This window comes from Vulpes lagopus, chromosome 12 (assembly GCF_018345385.1).
Source record: "Vulpes lagopus strain Blue_001 chromosome 12, ASM1834538v1, whole genome shotgun sequence".
Taxonomy (NCBI): domain Eukaryota; kingdom Metazoa; phylum Chordata; class Mammalia; order Carnivora; family Canidae; genus Vulpes; species Vulpes lagopus.
The window spans coordinates 38,750,132-38,771,030 of NC_054835.1; the positions used below are offsets into that span (position 1 = coordinate 38,750,132).

General features: G+C 37.3%; 1 protein-coding gene across 2 annotated transcripts in view; it reads right to left on the bottom strand.

The window, feature by feature from the left end:
• Window positions 1–20,899, bottom strand: part of IKZF3 (IKAROS family zinc finger 3) — a 91,905-nt gene that overhangs the window by 20,125 nt on the left and 50,881 nt on the right. The window contains exons 1-4 of one of the 2 annotated variants that reach the window (XM_041723716.1): window positions 13,579–13,645; window positions 11,152–11,412; window positions 10,067–10,234; window positions 7,470–7,586 (exon numbers count right to left, since the gene is read on the bottom strand). In XM_041723716.1, the coding sequence (XP_041579650.1) occupies window positions 7,470–7,586; window positions 10,067–10,234; window positions 11,152–11,404 (538 nt within the window). In that variant the 5' untranslated portion in view covers window positions 11,405–11,412; window positions 13,579–13,645. Of the gene's footprint in view, window positions 1–7,469; window positions 7,587–10,066; window positions 10,235–11,151; window positions 11,413–13,578; window positions 13,646–20,899 lie in introns of those variants that run through there. The other variant, XM_041723715.1, reaches the window with a different exon arrangement.

The window sequence follows — 20,899 nt, forward strand, 5'->3', positions numbered from 1 at the left end:
ATCCCATCCAGATGATTTTAAAATGCAGCCAGAATTAAAAACCACTAGAATATATACTTAGGACTAACGTCTAGTCAACTAAACAGTACACTGGAATAAATAAAGTATAATTTACCCTGGTACAGTAGGCCGTCGTCAATAAGAGTACAAGCCTAAAGATCAAAGAGATACCAACTGCTCTAAATGTAAGACTTTAAGCTTGAACACATGATGCTGACCCAAACTACAGATTAGCAAACTGTTCTGCAAAGGGCCAGATAGTTAATATTTTAAACTTTGTAGGACACATAGAGTCTCTGTCCCATATTCTTTGGTTTCTTCATCCAACCACCACCCTTTAAAAATGTAAAAACACCTGTGTACATACACAGTCTGCTGGCTATGTTTGGCCCAAGGGTCACAGTTTGCTCACTCCTGTCCCACACATTCATACTGTGTTACTACAAACATTGCTCTCTGTTTTATCACAAACATTTCAGGAGGTCCAAACTAAAATGACATATCCATATATTTCTAATGTCTCTAAGGAAGAAGAAACTGAAATTAGCTTAAGAGATTGAGTAAAAAGCAAGGGATGGCTGTAGAACAGATTTTTTCCCCCAAAATATACGCATAGATTTAGGGATGGTCAGTGCTCATTCTGTAAAGGAGTTTGCTGTATGAAGAGATTCTAATATACAGAAAGAATGACACAAATTCCATAGTCCTCTCAGACATTCGGTACCACAAATTGAAATACCCAGAGAGAAGAAAACTGGCCACTTCTGCAGGGAAATAAGAGAAAAACCTCCAGGACAAGACTGTCAAGTATGGTCAAGGCAAGAAAACCAAAGCCAAATTAGAAAAAGAGAATTCAAAATGTTAAATATGTTTCATTTTATTATTAGCATGTTTTTGTCTGTGTTTCCAGTCATTACACAATAAATTATAAAGCTCAAGGCTTTTAAAATTCAGGAATAAAATGAAATCTAGCTCCAAAAAGGATTAAGAGGACAATGACTGTATTTACTAGACTTTGGGAGTTTCTTGTCAAACATAATTATATGCTCCAAAGAAACAAGTCCCAGCCTTCAGTTTCAGTTATTAATAATACTATTTGTGTAAATAAAAACAATAAGGGTCAGAATAAGGGGCTTGGGCAGCTTTGGGGCTGGTGGTAAAGCACTATCACTGGCTGACCAGCTGTTGTAAATAATGGGCATGTTAGCGACAGGACACTTTGCTATTGAGTGAAGTGGGTCAAATTCTGTCCAGCACAGGGATAGGTTTAAGTGACCAAACAGGAAACTATTATATATATTATTTCCTTTCACACAAACCACCGCCAGATGTGGCACTACCCGGAGCCCCAAGAGCAGAGAGATGAAAGACAAAGCTCTGGGATTTGAAATCAGTACCTGAGGCTGTTACAAGGAGGCTTTTTCTTAGAAGCATCTGAGGGGGAGTTAATCGGTACTTTCATTGGGGACAGTCATTCTGGTTTGAGCAACTCTGAGAGGATTAAATCCAGGTAAACAGCTGCTTCCCCCACCCCCCAGCCTCCCCACCCCCAACATTGTATTATTATCAGAAAGATTTACAGCAAAACGAGAATGCAAAACAGTCCAGGGGGAATTTTTAACTCCAGCCCCATTTTACCACTATTCATTCATATTGGCCTCTTCAGTCACTCCTCTAGTGGGCCAATCATCCCCCAGAGATCTATCCCTTCAGCCCCAGGACTCACCCCAGGCATTATGTCACCAGCCTACTTTCCTGTTCAGCTCTCTTACTGTCTACATTTTACCAACTCACTATCAGTTACCACTAGCAGCTTTCTGAGGATACATACTCAATATCCTCTATATTTGCGAGGATGCTAGAGCGGGGATACATGACCTAAATAATGTAATGAGGGCATGTCACTAAATGGCAACCTTCCGAGATAATATCACCTTTTATCCCTGGTTACTCACCAAGCCGGTCTTGACAGTCATTTCTAGATAAATCTTACTCTGTAAAACAGTGGCTAAATGCCTGACATTTAAAAAAGATAACATTCTGAAGTGTTTGGCTGGACAGATAATTGGGGGCATGGATGGAAACTTTCCCATCTCCACAACTCTGGTTAGAGCCAACAAAATCCTCTGAAGGTTTCCCCCCACTCTCACTCCCCATCCCTGTCTTGTTCACTCAAAATATCAACTCCAAGATCCCAACCATCAATGGACATGTAAACACACTCTAGAGATTAAGCTCATCTTTACTGAGTTAACCAATTTCTAATGGGCAAGTTAGGCAAAAGCTCCAACTTCAATAGAATGTGCTGTATGTACTCCTTTTTCCCCCAAACTGTTGGTCTTTTGCCTAACTTGTTGTTGGACAGTTTGCTGCATAATACCGCTACATGGGGACCCTTTAAAACACAAAGAAATGCTCTGGGGTTAGAGGATCTCTTCAGGATTACAGGTTCAGTTACTCTAAAAAGCTAACAAAGAGGACCACTGCTTTTTGGTCCTCTGCTTCAACTTGAAGACCCAACTGTCTGTTTATATAGTCTAGACTTGTTATCTTGCCACATCATGTCTCAAAAATGTAAGTGGAGGGAAACCAGTTTGGCAAGATAGTAAGGGGACAAGATAATGGGTTTAAATGATGAAATAGGAAATCCGTTCCTGGGTGGTGTTTGGCAGTTTAATGTTGCAAGGGGTGGGTGTGGGGGAATATGGGATAGTGGCAAAGAGCAATTTTATACACTTGGTTCCTGAGTGAGCACAGGAGGGCTGTAATTCTGGATCAATTCCCCTTCATGTCACTTGCCTGCTACATAGTGGGTGTACCAATTTTCATTAGCAAAATGATTTTAAAGAAATGTTGAAGATATAAATAATAAAACTAATATGAAGTCATAATTACAAAACAAGTTTCAACCTTTAATCTCCATACAAGTCTTAATTGTCTGGTTTTCAGTTAACTATTTCCATGATGCAATTTCTTTCTCAAAGTAACTGCAGATTTAACTATGCAATTGGTTGTGTTTTTGTTTGTTCAGAATTTTTCATGAAGTGTTAAATGGAGCTCAACTAAGAGGCACTGCTTCCTGTCTCTTCTCTGGTATGGTCAGTGGTAGCTAATGGACAGTGGAACATAGAGGTGTTATTGTGTAACAAGAATTGTCTAACAAAAGATTGCTATCAAAGACTGAGGCAGCTTCTAACAAAAAAGTTACATAAAATTGTTGCCTTTTGGAGCAAGTAGAATAAATACTACCTGTAAGATAGTATCACTTTTTAAGAAGAAAAATCAGTTGGAAAGATCAACTTTTAAAACACTTTAAACTTTTTTGTTGGTCTGCTACTTGGCAAAAATGTAAGTTCATTCAAAAATTCTCATGCTTGTATTGGCTCAGCTGAAACAATCAGTGTGAAGATAACAAGTTGAGACTTGAAGATTCATAAATAAATATAATTATCCAATTACTTTAAAAATCTTGTTATTGCTAGAACTTGTCATACAAAAATACGTCCCATTCCAAGTACTCATAATTTGTATGAAATGAGGCTAAATGAATCTCCATGCCAGGTATTAGTCCCTTTCTGGAATAAAGATCAAGCTAATGAGAAAACAAAATCCGTGTTCTTCTCTATTTCTTCTTCTTCTTTGTTTTTTTTTTTTTTTAAGATTTTATTTATTTATTCATGAGAGATAGAGATAGAAATAGAGAGAGAGAGAGAGAGGGAGGGAGGCAGAGACACAGGCAGAGGGAGAAGCAGGCTCCATGCAGGGAGTCTGACATGGGACTCAATCTTGGGACTCCAGGATCACGCCCTGGGCCGAAGGCAGGAGCTAAACCACTGAGCCACCCAGGGATCCCCCTTTATTCTTCTTTTCATATACACACCATTAAGACAGCAGAATTGGAGTATCTTGATGACATCATTTATGAGGTCTGGTATAGAAACTTGGACTGAAGCAACAGTATCACATGTGTCTCTCTTAGACCTTGGTAATATATTAGCAGATCAAGTGCCCATTGCCTTGTTGGACTATTAGTTCTCCAAGGGTAGCGGCTAAACTCTCTCATTTTTACAAACGGCTCTGGCACACAGAGAATCCAACAAATGCTATCTGACTAAAAGAAAAGTGACTAGTAAGGCTATATGTAAGTCCTGTTACCCAATATGGCACTCTTTTGTAGACTGGTGTCTAGTCCAAGCCTTTTTTTCTGTCCTGCTTCCATGAAGATCCGCTTACTCAAAGCTTGGGTCTTACGTTAGGCTGCACTTCAATTTATAATAAGCACTTGATGAATAAAGGGCCACATCCATAGTAGCAATGGCGTACCATCACTTTAAAAGCTAGGGATGAAGGAATAAGATGTACCACTGGTGATACTATGTTGGTCAGGTTCAGAGTGGAACATGATATCTAGACTGGGACTCCCAATTTTAAGAAAGAAACAAATGAAAACCATATAGGGAGCAGTGACAAAAATTAAAGGATTGGCTTGTGTGGATTTTTTTTTTTTTTTTTTTTAATGATAGTCACACAGAGAAAGAGAGAGAGGCAGAGACACAGGCAGAGGGAGAAGCAGGCTCCATGCACCAGGAGCCCGAAGTGGGATTTGATCCCGGGTCTCCAGGATCACGCCCTGGGCCAAAGGCAGGCGCCAAACCGCTGCGCCACCCAGGGATCCCTGGCTTGTGTGGATTAAATATTTACATTTTGGGGGCACCTGGCTGGCTCACTTGTAAGAACCTGTGGCTTTTTGTCTCAGGTTGTAAGTTAGAGACCCATATTGGCTGTAGAGTTACTAAAAAAGAAATAACAAACTAAAACCCACATTCTTTACATTTTAGATTTCAGGAAAAATCATGGAAGCTATTTGAAATACAAAAGTAATATATTGACTGATATGCAGTTTTTATTACACTTGATTAAACTGTGACTTTATACATTTTATAACATGAAACCACCATTACAAAATATTTTTTGTAAAATGTTTTAAACAAAAAAAATAAAAACTTGCTGACTTAGTTAACCCTTTATTTTTTCGCTGAGACTTCAAGTATGTTGTTGAATGCATCCATCAAACCACCCTATGAAATGCAAATTAACTCAGTCTCTGTATTTCAGCATTTCCTGAATCACCTGAAACCACTGAAGATAGCTAAAATATTTCTTTGATACTTTCCTAATTTGAAATTCCTTAAAAAGGTTATGCAGATGGGAAATAAGGTGGTAACTTTACTTTAAAATCAATAATTTTGAATTTACTACTCACAGAGGATAGTGTACTGATTTTTCCCCTACTTCCAAGAGAATCAAGACATACATATATGCATATGTGTGTGTCTACTAGTATGTGTGCTACTATACTTCTTTGGCTGACCAGATAATATATAACCTTTAAAAAATAGCTGATCAAGCCATATTTTCTCAAAGTGGAAAAAAACCCAAATGTCTATTAACGATGAACAGATTTGTTTTAAAACTAGCAAATCCATATAATGGAATATTATTTGGCCATAAAAAGGAATGAAGTCCTGATACATGTATAACAAGGATGAACCCTGAAAACATTACGCTAAGTGAAAGAAGTCAGACATAAAAGGCCACATATTGCATGATTCTATTTATGTGAAATGTTCAAAATAGGCGAATCCATAGAAACAGAGAATAGATCCGTGGCTGCCAGGGGCTGAAGAGAAGAGGAACAGGAGATGACTGCTAACGGTGATGAAAATCTAATGGAATTAGTGGTGATGGTTGTATAACTTTATGAATGTATTAAAAACTATTGAATTGTATACTTTAAAAAGTAAATTTTATGGTAAGTGAATTATATTGCAATGAATTTTTGAAAAAAAAAAAAGAAATATAGCTAATCATGAAAACAACAAAAATTCTAGTGATTTTTAAGTAAGTCACTGAATTTATTATGAGTTTCAATTTCCTCACCTCTAAAATGAGGTGGTAGGATTAGATGCTCTCTTTAACCTTCTAGCTTTAAATATTAATAATTCTATTTGGAATATAATAGATTTTCATAACCTGGGAATGTCTCACAGCAAGAGCTCTGTCTGTTGTAAACATTTCTCTTTAGAAATAAGGAGGAAATCCAACTCCTTGATAAAACAAAAGATGCCATCAGGATAAAAAGCAGAAGCAGTGCAAACCAACGGAATTCAGTTGGCCAGCTCCTAACACCATAAAATAGGCTTTATCTAAAACAAAAGTTTCCTCTCGCTCAAAATAGGTACAGTTAAGCTACTAATGATTTCCACTCCATTTTTCCTGAATTTCACATTATTTCGGTCATATTTTTGTAATCTTTCTGTTTTAGAACGTTCAAATCATTCAATTCCACCTACTGCTGGCAAACACCAAATCCTCTGAGGATTTGATACTCTGAATATGCAATTGGTTCAATTAACCAAATAAAAATGTTGGACAACCTAAACTGAAGAACCAGGATGACGGTCAACAGGATGGGACAGAGTAGAGTACAACTGCAAAGATGTGACACAAAGAGGTTTCATGCTGTTTTAACTGAAGAATGTGAAGGAAATAAAATCACGATTGATATATGGAAAGGCATCTAGTGTTTCAACCAATTGCCCTTAGGCATATAATTCAAAACACTGAATAAAATATGAAATTCTCAAAGCCAAAGATAAGCATCACAATAAATCATATGAGTAGATAAGTATATGATTTGGGGCCCTTGGGCAAATAAAATCCTTGTAGTTTTAACTGATTCTGCCTTAAGCCACCCCTCAACCTGCTCTGCTCTCAATTGATCTTTCAGAGAATGGCAACTGCATTCTTCATCAAATCCCATGTCGATCTGTTACGAAATCCTTGGCTCTACCTTTAAGACACAATTTTTTCCCACTTGAGTTATTGTGATGGTTTTCTAACTGGACTCTCCAATTCCCAATCTTGCTGCAAATTCAATCTCTTCTCAATAGGAAATGATTTAAAAGAGTGATTGTTTTAGAATGAGAAGTCTAATCATGTCACCTCAGTTCAAAACCCTTTGAAGATCTTCAGTTTCACTAAGAGTTAAAGCCAGCCTTATAATGGCCAACAAGGCTTGATAAGATCTGGTTTCCCATTTCCTTTCTGGTGTCATATTCCCTTACCTACTATGCTCCAACCACATAGGACAATTTATACTTCTTCAAACTCAAGCCCCAGGGCTTTTGCCCTTGTTTCCTAATTATCTGTAAGTCTGTTAAAATGTCACCTCTCTGACTCACCTTCTGCCCTCAATACCTGCTTCATTTTGCTTAATGGTACTTACTACCTTCTAATACACTGTATATGTTACTTATTTACTTTGCTTATGGTCTGTCTTTCCCCATTAAAATGTTAACTGTGAGGGCAGATTTTTTTTTTTTTTAATTTTACTACTACTGAATCCCACCACCTAGAAGAGTAGATACTCACTACATGTGTGTAGAATGAGTGTTGCATGAACTCACCAGTCTCACCGAGGTCTGTGCTCTGAAGAAATGTACGACAGCGTTCCTTGTGCTCCTCGAGGGAGCTTCTCTGCTTATAACTTCTTCCACAAAACTCACATTTATAGGGTTTCTCAACTGTAAGGAGAACACAAGAGGGGCATTCAATGACCCTCAGTGGTTACAGAACAAATGGTGTCTTAGGGCTCTGTGCAAACTGTCCTTTAGGAATGAGGCTGCTAAGAGAAGCCAGGATATATGGATCCTTTTGCATCTATATTACTTTTAAATTTAATAAACTGAAATAAGATAATAGTCTTAAATTGATTGTTATGTTAGAGTTTTCTTTGAAAGAACAGTCTCCTTTCACATATGAAAGGATTTGGATTGGGGCACCCAGATGGCTCAGTCAGTTAAGTGACTCTTGATTTCAACTCAGATCATGATCTCATGATCATGTTGTGGGATCAAGCCCTGAGTCAGGCTCCACCCTCAGTAAGGAGTTTGCTTGAGATTCTCTCTCTCCCTCTTCCTCTACTCTCCCCCTTGAAAATAAATACATAAATCTAAGAAAGAAAGAAAGAAAGAAAGAAAGAAAGAAAGAAAGAAAGAAAGAAAGAAAGAAAAAGAAAGAAAGGATTTGGATTTAATGACTATCATTGAGCAGAGTATTTTGGTTCCAGATCCACTGTAGTTTCTTTCTTTTCTTTTCTTTTCTTTTCTTTTCTTTTCTTTTCTTTTCTTTTCTTTTCTTTTCTTTCTTTCTTTCTTTCTTTCTTTCTTTCTTTCTTTCTTTCTTTCTTTCTTTCTTTCTCTTTCTTTCTTTCTTTCTTTCTCTTTCTTTCTTTCTTTCTTTCTTTCTTTTTCTTTCTTTCTTTTTTTTTATTATGTATTCATTTATTCATGAGAGACATAGAGAGAGAGGAAGAGACATAGGCAGAGGGAGAAGTAGGCCCCCTGCGGGGAGCCTGATGTGGGACTCAATCCCAGGACCCTGGGAACACGACCTGAGCCAAATGCAGAGCTCAACCACTTAGCCACCCCGGAGCCTCCACTGTTGTTTCTTTAGGAAAAAATATAGGGCCATTTCATTCTTCAAGGAGGTTAGTGTGGCTTAAAAATGAAATAGAAAGAGATCCCTTATTTTGTGACATCTATCTAGTTGTAAGTAAAGCATGCTGGGACTTAGCCATTCAGCCAGAAACTGATGGCCTTTCAGAGCATTGACATATGTGGATACATTTAGCATATCCTTGCCAAGTGGCTATAGCAAAGTCTGGACTAAATCAATAAAAATGGAGCTAATTAAAGTAATAATTTCAATTTTGTGGGTAGGGCTGATCTTTCTGATTTGTTGATAGAATGTGCCCTATGAATATGTCAGAATTTTAGGAACTGAGGCTTTTATTTTCTGATCCTGTTGCTCTGTTTAAAACAGAGTTTTGGGACTTAAAGCACTAAAAGATCTTACTGGAATCTCAAATTAAAATAAATGCAGGTTTGCTAGGGCTAAAATTATTAGGTTTTCTGCATAAATTTGGGGTCCTCTAGAATCTATCTAAAAAATTATCACTATCTTTGGATCTTACTTGAAAAAAAGCAGCAGAAGAGAACTAATTTTTTGGGCCAAAATCATCCTTAATTCATTACTTTGAACAATGAGCTGTAAAAGAAACCCTTCTCTTACCACCTATGATCTCTCATGGTGGGTTTCGCTGGGGCTGACTTGTTTAATCCTTAGTCTCTGAATTGTGACCAGTTGTGGGTTTGGGGCTGGGTTTTAGTCAAAGCAGTACATGGATTGACATAAAAACAAACCTTTTTTTTTTCTTCAATTAAAAGTTTGTGAGATAACATCAAGAACATGAGGTCCCAAATTTGAAAATAAACTCAGTTTTATTTTTCTAGGAGGGAAATTCTAAATGTTGAAAAAAGTTTTATTATCTTCCTTGGCTAAATAAAGAGTGAAAACATCAAGATCGAACATAGTTTTTTTTTTTTTTTAATGAATTCTTTTGCTGCTCATCTTCTAGAGATTAAAAATAAATAGGCTGATCAAGAAGAAAGTCAGGTTTAAGAAATTTAGTCATGTTACACCTAAAACCAATACAATGTTATATCGTCAATTATATCTCAATTTAAAAAAAGTTTTAGCCCAAAATGGCCAAAAAGGAACCCCCTGTAATGATTTATACTCAGTTTACACTTTTACGTAACTTACTATGCATCATTTGCTCATCCAGACTTCTGAATGAAAAGTGTGTCCATGTGTTTTTTAGGAAAATAATCTCTTAATAAAGCTTACCATAAGAAAATACTGATGATTATAATTTTTTTACAAAAATTTAAAAGGGATTTTTATAGGGCAAGCTCTTTCAGTCTGTCTGGTTCTCTAGGGGAGCAAGGATGGTAAGGAGATGATCATCCCCATTGAGCCAGACGGAGAGCAATTAATGCCTTAATGGAAGTATAATTAGCCCTAGAGGTCTCTGCTGTTGTAACCCTTCAGAACAGGAATGACAGATTAAAACCTCCATACTTAACTCTTTCTAGTTTCCTCAATGGGCACCGAGGAACACACATTTACTAGATATGGAATGTTCATTGCTCTCACTTACCAGAATGTGTCCTAAGGTGACCTGTGAGTGCGTCTCTTCTCTGGCATGCATAGTTGCAGAGGTGACACTTAAAAGGTTTTTCCCCTGTGTGCAGTTTAATGTGGCGGAGGAGGTTACCTTTCTGAGTAAAAGATGCCCCACACTGATTACACTGGAATGGGCGTTCACCTTTAAAAAGGACAAAAAGGAGATTTCTGATCACCCAGCAAGTGGCAAAGTATATGCACAGATTAGATGCCTATGGCAAAAGCTCATCTTTTAGACAGTATCTGTTCATATATTGGGATCAGCTGGGGGCTGTATTTGAAGGCAAGTGTATGACTTACTTCTGGAATCTTCCCTGTAGAAGAGAAAAAACATTCATCGGGTAAGGCCATTTTAGGTATCGTTTTGGATCAGAGGAAAACAAAACAAAACAAAACAAAAACCCAAACAAGAGTAGCTCTAGGAGTGTTCCAGATGTAAGTTTGTAAAATTATTTAGCATTCTTTTTGAATATAACCTCAATGTGAGAAAAAAAAGAATCACAGACTCAAATCCTATTAAGGCATGGAGGGGCCAGAAATGCTTCTTTTTTAAAGTTTTCATATCAGATGTCAGATGGAATCTATTGGTCTCAGTGGAACTGTTGTGTTTGTATGCATTTCTATAGACTGTTTATCGTCTGAAGATAAAATTTTTAAATTGGTAATAAAAACTATATCCTTTTACCTATTAAATTTGAACCCAATATAATAAGAAGGTCTGCTTTTTAAAAAGTTATGTAAAAATGTATGAATGATGCTTAAGAAGCATATCACACAATTCAACTCATACTTATTAACTGAAGAAAAATATTTGATTGACCCAGAACATGGCCCTTACGACAGTGTTTTTATTCATGGCATTTTCAATGTTTGCCAAGTGCATAGAAAAGCAGGAATAAAAATCACTGGGTAAATGAAAATGCAGAGAGGGAGAGATACATCAGAATTATAGCAAAAATCAATGAAAGTAATCAAAAGTCATCCAAATTCTACCATTTCATTTCTCACATGGCTGCATTAGAACAGTTTTCAGAAGAATGGATAAAGGAAACTATTTACCAGTATGGCTCCGCTTATGAACCATTAAGACATTGAAGCTAATGCAGGATAATCCACACACATCGCAATTCATCTTGCCACTGGTTGGCCTGCTACTGTCATATGAGACAACATGTCTTTCCAGCTTAACATTTTCATATTCATTATATTCTCTTGAATAGCTATATGGAATTTCAGGCTCTTCTGCATTTCCCATGGGCTCTGGCTTTAAAATATTCTCATCCCTTTCACTGTATTCATCTTTCACTTTCATTGAATCATCTGCAGGGAAGAAAATGAAAGAAATGAACAATGATTGTATTTGGAGCTATCAAAACAGCTCAGAGAGAGAGACTCACAACTGAAATTAAATATCAAATGAAGCTAACATAATATTGTACATCTACAAAACAAGAAAACACCATTAGGATGAGCACTCATTATTTGAATTCAGAACCACAGTCAGTGGAAACACACACACACACACACACACACACACACACACACACACACACAAAATAGATGACAGTGTTTTAGACCATTCAGAAAATGAGAGAGAATGGATTTAGCAGTGACTGATCAAAGCAACCATGAAAAAAAAAAAAACATTTTGAGCAAGTCTTCTCCAGTACTGGGGGAGAAGATAGGTGCTCAGATTTAGTACCTTTTTTGGTGGCTGCAGTTAAAAGGCAAGATGGTGGAGTTCTTCAGTTTCAAGAAGAAAATACTGTTTTAATCCTTCAAATGCATTCAATTTAAGCCACTAAGAGTGGGAGTTGAATAGTTAATATGGTTTTTCTGATTTTAAGCCATGCTTTGCCTCTTCCCCTTCCATGTATATGCACTGCTAAAATGAGTCTTATCTCTATTTCTCTTGGAACTGATAATGAGACAACATTGTATAGAGAGGAAGCTGGCCGTACTAGTGAAATACTGTTGAGAAAGATAAAAGGAGAAGTAATTCTTTAACATAATCTTCTAAGGAGTCACTTTCATTGACACAGGTAAATGGAGTTCAACCTAAGCAAGGGGAAGCACACCTATACCTATGTTAGGGAGGGTGAAACTCAAGATCCTAGAACCATAGGACTAGACAGGAGAGGAGGGACTGATCCAATTGAGTTCGCTGACCAGGTACTATCTTAAAAAGAGTTGCAACACTCTTAAGCTGAAGAACATAAACAGTGAAGAAGGCAAATTTACATAGTGACACTAATAACATCTAAATATTTGCCTGATAAAATCATGACAGATATTGCAAGGGATTTTTTATATATAAAATAAACTGTATAAATGCATATTTTTCCCAACATTCATTCTTAAAAATTGGAAGTTATGTTTCCTCATAAGGAATCATAAATCAGTGGAATTTTAGGGCTTGAAGGGATCATCTAATTCAACCCTTTGGTTTTTCAGATAAGAAAAATCTACCATCAGAGATCTTTTTGGTGATTAGTCCAAGGTTACACAGCCAATTAATAGCAGATGTATGATTAGAATACTGAACTTGGATCTGACCTCACACATTAGATGCAGAAAGCCTAGGTGGCTTCTTACTAACATATTCCACTCTCCCATCAGTGGTGTAGACATTAAAAACCAAAACACACTGAAGAAAAGATATTTAAAAAAATTGTATCCCTTCCAAAAAATACCAGTAAGTGCAGCTCCTGTTGCCACATAGGAGGAAGTACAACTGCAGCTGTGCCTGGCTTGCTACCTTCAACTCAAGTTTCAATTTTCACTTCTATCAAGGTTACCTTTTATCTATATTAACTGTGTTTGCTTAATAGAGCAAGACAGGGCCTAACCACCAACCGAGGAGCCATTGCTGCAACACTGTTCCTCTGCTTCTCACCACGGTTCATGGTTCATAGCCTTTCACTGTTTGATTAGAAGAGATGTAGGGCTGCAGGATCAGTCCAACATGTCTCAAATTTGCCAATTCAATGTATCTGGGTCACATATGAATCCATATCCATTTCCTATATGGAAAGAGGTTCATTCCCCTCGTTCTTTGGATAGATTCTCACCTACTTTCAGATGGAATTTGTTTGCTTAAGTGGTTTTGTTTAAAAAATTTAAGAGAAGGATGCACCTGAGGTTTGTACCCTCCTTCCTCCAGCACTCCAGCTGTGGGTGATATCCCACCAAAGCTTGAGTGCTCTTCAGTTTGCATGTAGGCGTTTAAAAGAACCTCAACGGAAAACTTCAGCTACTAAAAACCAAAAAACAGCAGACAGGGGCCAGTAGAAAAAAGATCCTTTTCATTTTGGTTATAAAATGTTAACATGAATAGATTCGGGCCATTCCATGGACAATGACAATAAAAACTAGGAAGATCAGTATGTTGGGTCTTTCTGAAAACACAGGGCAAAAGAGAGTTGCTCCTTCCCTCAGGACTTTGGCTTTAATGGGCTTGACCTAGAACTCAAATGCTATACCAACCTGACTCAAGAGAAAAATCTTGGTTTTTGTCCCTTAGGATTTAGCTGTAGAACATGGTAGATGGTATTTGAGATACAGAACCCTAAGGGAAAGCATAAGAGACATATGGACAGAATATTAGGAAAGTCCTTTGGTATTAATGGACCAAGAATTCCTCAGTCGGTTTTGTCTTTGGAGTCTTACTCCTTTTTTTATTTTTAAAATATTTTATTTATTCATGAGAGACAGAGGCAGAGACAGAAGCAGAGGGAGAAAGACGCAGGCTCCATGCAGGGAGCCCAACGTGGGACTCGATTCCGGATCTCCAGGATCACACCCTGGCCTGAAGGCGGCGCTAAACCGCTGAGCCACCCAGGCTGCCCTAAGACTTTGTTATATTTCCAAGTATCTTCCTTCTTCCAGTTCCAAGTCTTAAAAATGGAATCTTTTTCCTTTCAATCTCTACATCAAATTAATCTTCAATACCTACAGATTCTATGTCCTCAGGCTCTCTGGATGCCAACTCCTCTTTTCTATTTCCTATTGCAATTTGGTTTAGCCTCTCATCCCATCACACCTAAAACTCATCCTCTCTCAACACTCCTTTCTAGACAGATTTACTACAAAAGTAAGCTGCATTTTCTGCCTCTATATACTCAAAACTAATGTAAAATTCCCTGTAACTGGGCTTCTACTTCCTAATTCACTGAATCTTCTCCCTTGAAGATCATCAATCATCTCCTGATTCCTAAATCTAATGGCCTTTTGTGTGCTATTCTCCGAACTTCTCTGTAGCCCTTAACACTATTGACCACCATTCCTTCTTCTTCTATACTATTTGTTCAGTGATACTGCAACTTCTTTCCTTACCTCTCTGATTGTTTTCTTCTAGCTCCTTTTCCTCCCTATGCCTCCTAAACACTACCCATAATGCTCTTTATCTTTCCCTCAACATCCCCTCCCCTGTGGCAATTTCATCGACTTTTCAGGCTTCAACCAGCATTTTATATGATTAATTCCCAAAAACATAGATCTCGAGATGTAATCTCCCTCCTCTCACTCTCCCTTCCATTCCCAAAGGCCTCCTAGGCAGCTTCCTGGTTAGTCAGGCTAGATTTCTTACAAGCATCTTTTCTTCCTCTTGTTTGGGCCCCACATTTAATCCCATTGGTTCTATTTTTGTATCCTCTCTCCAAGCTGTTTCTCCTCCCTACCATTTTGCATTAGCAGTATCCTGAATCTTAGGCCCTGATTCCTGTCCACATTGTTCTCCCTGCCTCCCTTCTCTCTCCTTCCCAGTTCATCCTATACATAACCACCACACTGTTCTTCCTCAGCTATAGCTCTGGTCATATCATGGCCCTGTCTAAAGTCTTCAATACTCTCTGTTGCCAACAAAATAAAGTCCAAACTCAGAAAGAAGGAATTTAAAAGGTCATTTGGTATCTGGCCCCAATCTGTCTTTTATAATGTTGATTTTGAATACTTATATCTTTAACCAAACTAAACAACTGTTATGTATTCTTGCTTTTATTATTTCCATTGCCTACAAGGTCTTTCCCCAGTGTTGGCACAGGTGGATCCAAAACATACCAATCCTTCACAGCCAAGGTTAGTATGCATTTCATCCTCCCAAACATACACACTGATCCCCCCAGCTGCAAAATAATCTGTTCCTTCTTTCTCTGAGTTACTTATAAATTCACCTCATCTCCCATATGGTCATGTAAGCTATCTGAGGTCAGAAGCTACACAGGTTTTTTTTGTTTGTTTGTTTGACTCAGTATTCCAGTGACACAGCTTGATCTGTATCTGTAGAGACCAGAGGCTATGTGGTTTTAAAATATAAATGTTGGGGGTCCTGTGGGATGCCTGGGTGGCTCAGTGGTTGAGTGTCTGCCTTTGGCTTGGGCTGTAATCCTGGGTCCTAGGATTGAGTCCTGAATTGGGCTCCCTGCAAGGAGCCTGCTGCTTCTCCCCCTGCCTATGTCTCTGCCTCTCTTTCTCTGTCTCTCTCATGGATAAATAAAATCTTAAAAAAAAAAAAAAAAGAAATGTTGGGGGTCTTATCATAGACCTACTAATTTGGGTGTAGAGACTAGAAATATGCATTAAAAATATGTTCTGTAGGTAAATATTGAGCACAATGGAGTTTAAGAACTGCCACTTTAGGGCAGTCGGGTGTGCGTGTGTGTGGGAAGAACCGCTACTCTACAGTTTGACACAGTGCTCTTCATGAAGTACATACACAATAAATACTTAGTACATGACTGTTAGCATTGCATTAGTCTCCTAATTGGCCCACAGTGTATGAGATCTCTATTTTATACTATATTATTTCCAGATCAATCATCCTGTAGCACTAAAACTCTTTTTCAGAAATTTTGAGTGATTTCATTTTGCTTATAGGACAAAGTCCAAACTCCTTAGCAAGACCTTCAAGGGCCTGCTCTGAACCTACCTAATCACCTCATTCCTCCTGAATCAACCTTTTCTCTAGACTAGAACCCTGCTACTCAAAATGGGGTCCTTGGATCAGCAGTTCCAGAATCTCTTGGGAGTTTGTTTGAAACACAGACTCCCAAGTCTCAACCCAGACCTACTGGATCAGAATTTGCATTTTAACAAGATTCTCAAGGATTGCTTTGCATATTAAAGTTTGAGAAATTACAGCAGCAATCTGACTAGTCGCAGTTTCCCAAGCCTCTTCTCCAGTCTTTCCACCACCCAAAATGCCCTTCTCCCACATCAATATTCTATTCAAACTTTCAGATGTTATTGAAATGCCATTTCTTCCATGTAGTCTTCCTCGATATCCTAAAGTAGAAAAAAAATTCTCACTTCTGTGCTTTTTCATATACCTACCTCACTCAACTTTCTATTTAGTATATCATTAACTTCTACAGATTCACCTTAATATAGTTGATGTGTTCATAAAATGTTACATGTAAAACCAATAATATTGTCCCACTGATTTACATTATAAACTCAGAAATATTTTTCTTCATTTTTCTCTGATTTTTAGTTGTCAGTGACTGGTAACATTTGAACTGTTAATAAAGGCCAAAAATCTTAAAGATCTGGCAAGGAATAGTTGAATATAGTGAAGAACTGCCCCATAATGTCCTCAAATTTTTATAAAGTGAATAAAACTTTTGAAATGTGAAGAATACTCCATTTTAATTCTGTAAATTCCAGTTTCCTATAATATGTGTCAGGTTTCTTAGACGTACAACTTAAATTGCCACTTAAAATACTATCAAGAATCTTCACAGGCATTAGCAATATTTTATTTCTTAAGCCAGGTGGTGGGTCCATGGATGCTTGTTTTGTTGTTATTCTTTAAGCTATCCATGTAATTATATTTGCCTTTTTTGTATATATGATATATTTCATACTAAAAAATGTTAAAAGCTTCCTGAATAAATTTTTTATAAGTGAACTTGTGGAGAAAAGAACATACCAAACCACAAATTGCTGATAAAGGTAATTGCTAAACATTCCCAGAGGGGGGAAAAAGATGTCTAAATTGAATCTAACCCATAGGAAATTAGATTAAACTGAACTTCTTCCTAAAGGAGCTACTCTGGGGTACAATTGCTCCCATCTTTGTCTATATTCTGGAGGCCTCTTAGGAAGATGACATACACTAACACACACACCCCCCAGAGAGAATTTTGTAGGCTGAAGAGAACAAAGGCTTGGCTCACTGGGGCTGATGCACATGGTTTCATTTCCTGGGGTGATGGTTATCACATGAAAGGCTTGCACTCCAGAGTAGACATTTTTGGTTTCACCTGAGACATTGCAAAAACAATGGGTCTTGGAAAGGATCCAACAGCTAAATCCTTCAGGGGCAATAGCAGTCTCAGCCAACTGTGCCTCAGTTTGTTTTTACAGGCACATAAAATGCTCAGTTGGAGAGAAGAACCTATCAAAGATGGCAAATGGAACAGGCAACTTGGGTATCTTGGATAGCATGTTAGTAGGAATTTCCCCGTGCAAAAAGGGGATTCTGAATTTCCACTCTGAATTATGAGCTCTCAGAATCCAACTCAAAGAAGGACAAAGTTCGGAGTAATAGCCTTAAGTTTGCCAGAGATATTGTGAGAGGGGGCAAAACAAGATAGAGGCTGCTAGACAGGGAAGACACAAAAGGGTGATGTTGTTTAAGTGTTTTACAAGGATTAGGGGTCATAACCATGAAATCCTCAGCACATGCAAAAGTCAACTGGATAACAAAGAAGCTTAATCATCTTAATGTGGCATTTTAATGATGCCACTGATTTGCTATGCCAATTCAGAGATAATGAGGCCCTAATGCTACAGATGTTCAGCCAGGCTAAAAGAAAGGGGGGGAGAGTGGGTGGGCTTTTCTAGCATGCCATTTTCTAACTATCCAATTAAACAAATTGTGAAAGCATCTAAATAGTTTACCAGGTTTTGACAGCTGTTAATAGGATTTAGAAGCTTGAAGCACTAAAGAGCAAAATGGGAGATATATGTATGGTAGGTATTTAGTCTACAGAATTTGTTGCTATCATCCAATACTGCAGAAATAGATCAACTAAAATAGTCTTCCTTATAAAATTAATATCTTTACTCCTTTCCCACAATGGCCTCTTTGTATTAGGAACAAGAACGCTAAAATCATGGGTCATTTTCATTTCCTAATTTACATTTTTATTTGTAAAGTGAGGAGGGAGGAAAACCAATGATATTTTGCCAAGTAAAGAATACAAAGTTTTAGTATTTGCTAACCAGTCAAATTATAAAGCTTCAACAAAAGCAAAACTTCTAGTCATTAATTTATAGGATCCATTGTGTTGTCATGTTTCTCTTCATTTAAAGCCTAAAATAATAGGCATCTATTAATTTTTAAAACACTTATTTAAAAATTAGGGGAAAAAACTGGAGAAGGTGAATCAGATCACTAGGAGATAAAGTATTAATATCTCGTTAGCAGCGAAATAAGAGATAGCAGTTTGGATAATATTTGGTTTGGTTAAAGTTTTCATTAAAACATATTCTCATCAGCCTTTCAAATTTGTCCTTAAAAAAAATCTAAACTGGTAATTACTAAATCATGTCACTTCAAATTCAAGAACATTAGCATGAAAACATGAAGAAAGTTTCAGCTGCAAAGAAACCACCCTCCATTTTACTAATGACGTTAATCTTTGTCTTATCTGACAATCAAATAGCTCATTCGTTGCCATAATAATAAAAATAATTTTGCTTAATAATTTCAGTGTAATGTTTTGCTTCCCCAATAGAACAAAAGGAGATTTGTTACTTTAAACAACAGGAATATACTACATATCAGTAGTAGGTGAGGTTCCAGTTACTCGGTTGAGTTAAATTTACTCTTCAGATATCATGGGACCAGGTGAATTCTTCATCCACAGTTGTGAGAATTGAAGAACATGATGTGTGGAAGTTATTTCTAAACTATAAAGCAGCATACAACTATAGTGACTTTTTCATTTCTTTTTTTGTTAAATAAAGATTTTATTTATTTATTTGAGAGAGAGAGAGAGGAGCACAAGTAGGGAGGAGCGGCAGAGGGCAAGGGAGAAGGAGATCCCCTGCTGCGGAAGGGAGCCCCATGCAGGGCTGGATCTCCAGACCCTGGGATCATGACCTAGACAAAGGCAGATGTTTAACTGACTCAGCCACCAGGTGTGTCATGACATTTTCTTTCTTTTTTTTTTTTTTTTTTTGACATTTTCATGTCTATCCATTGTAACTATGAACTTTTTCTATTGATCATTTAATATATATACATATATATATATACATATATATATATACATTTTAAAAAGATTTTATTCATTTGAGACAGAGAGAGAGAGCATATGCAAGCTCACACATGAGCGGGGGAGGGGCAGAGGGAGAAGGACAAGCAGACTCCCTGCTGAGCAGGAAGCCAGATGTGCAGCTTAATCCCAGGACCCTGAGATCATGACATGAGCAAAAGGCAGACACTTAACCGACTGAGCCACCCAGGTGCCCCAACCTATATATTATTTTATATTTGTATTTCTTAGAAATAATAGCCATCCATTGAAAAATAATGAATGAAAATACATCTAAAGAAGATGTGGTTTTAGATGTTGCCCAAACTTACTAGAGATAGATTATTTACCTAGTAGACATTTCATTTATAAGTCCAGAAGAAAAATCTTTCTTTTCTTTTATAATTCCTTTGTACAGAATATTCATTCTATTTTTGAAAGAGTTCAAAACATTTAAAGCACATTAAAATATACCACTTAGAAAAACTAAAAAATTATCAAAATACAGTTAAATTGGCTAAAAACATTCTGATTGTCACAACACCAAACTCAGTCACAGGTAAGGGAAGGAATTAAAATCCCTCTGTCTCCATAACATAAGTTCCTGGTATGCATAGTATGTGTTGTGTTATATGACAGTTATCATGTTTATTTCCCATACAGATAAGGATTATCTTCAAGGCAGGGGCCAGTTTTTTTATTTTTGTCACCAGAGCATTTCAGAGGGCTAATTTACTGTATGTATTGAATGAATGAATGAATGAATGAATGAATGAATGAATGAATGAATTTCTTTGGGTAGCTTGAACCAATTTAAGAGGGTAGCCAGGCAGGGAATAAGGAATAAGCCACCTTGATGTACCACTTCCTAACTTGTCTACAACATTCTGAAGTTGAGATGTGGTATGCAGAATTTCTCCTCATAATACACCACAAAAAGCCCCACAAGTGATAACCAGTCCTCTAGTTTACTTCTTTGCCCTTGGTGGTCAGTCTTTTGTTTTCCCTAATCCCCCACTTTGGAACAAGATGCCATCCTTTGAAATAGGATGACTAGTTCCTGCTTCTTGAACTCCTTCCCTGAGTTCTATTCCTGTCTGATTCTATTCCTACCTTATTTATTTTCTCTGTCTACTTCTCTTTCTCTGTCTCCTAGGTGTCAATGGTCACCTCAGGTCTGTTTCTTCAACTTTTTCTTTTCTCACTTTACATATTTTACTGATCCAACCTTCTACGGTTGATGACTCCCTACATCTATATTTCCAGCCTAGTCCTCCCTGCTAGCTCAACGGCTATTGACAATCATTTCTTATATTTCTTATACTTGTTTCATACTCAACAAGTTGCAACCTAGCTAATTATTTCTCTTCCTTTGATTTCTCTTCCAAATCTGCTTCTTCTATAATAGTCCCTGTTTTCCCTTCTACCTAGTGGCTGCTTGATGTCAATGTCTGTATATTATTCCACTCACACTCTTAACATGTAGCACAGGACTAGGCACACAGTTTAGCAACAGGAAGGAAGGAAGGAAGGAAGGAAGGAAG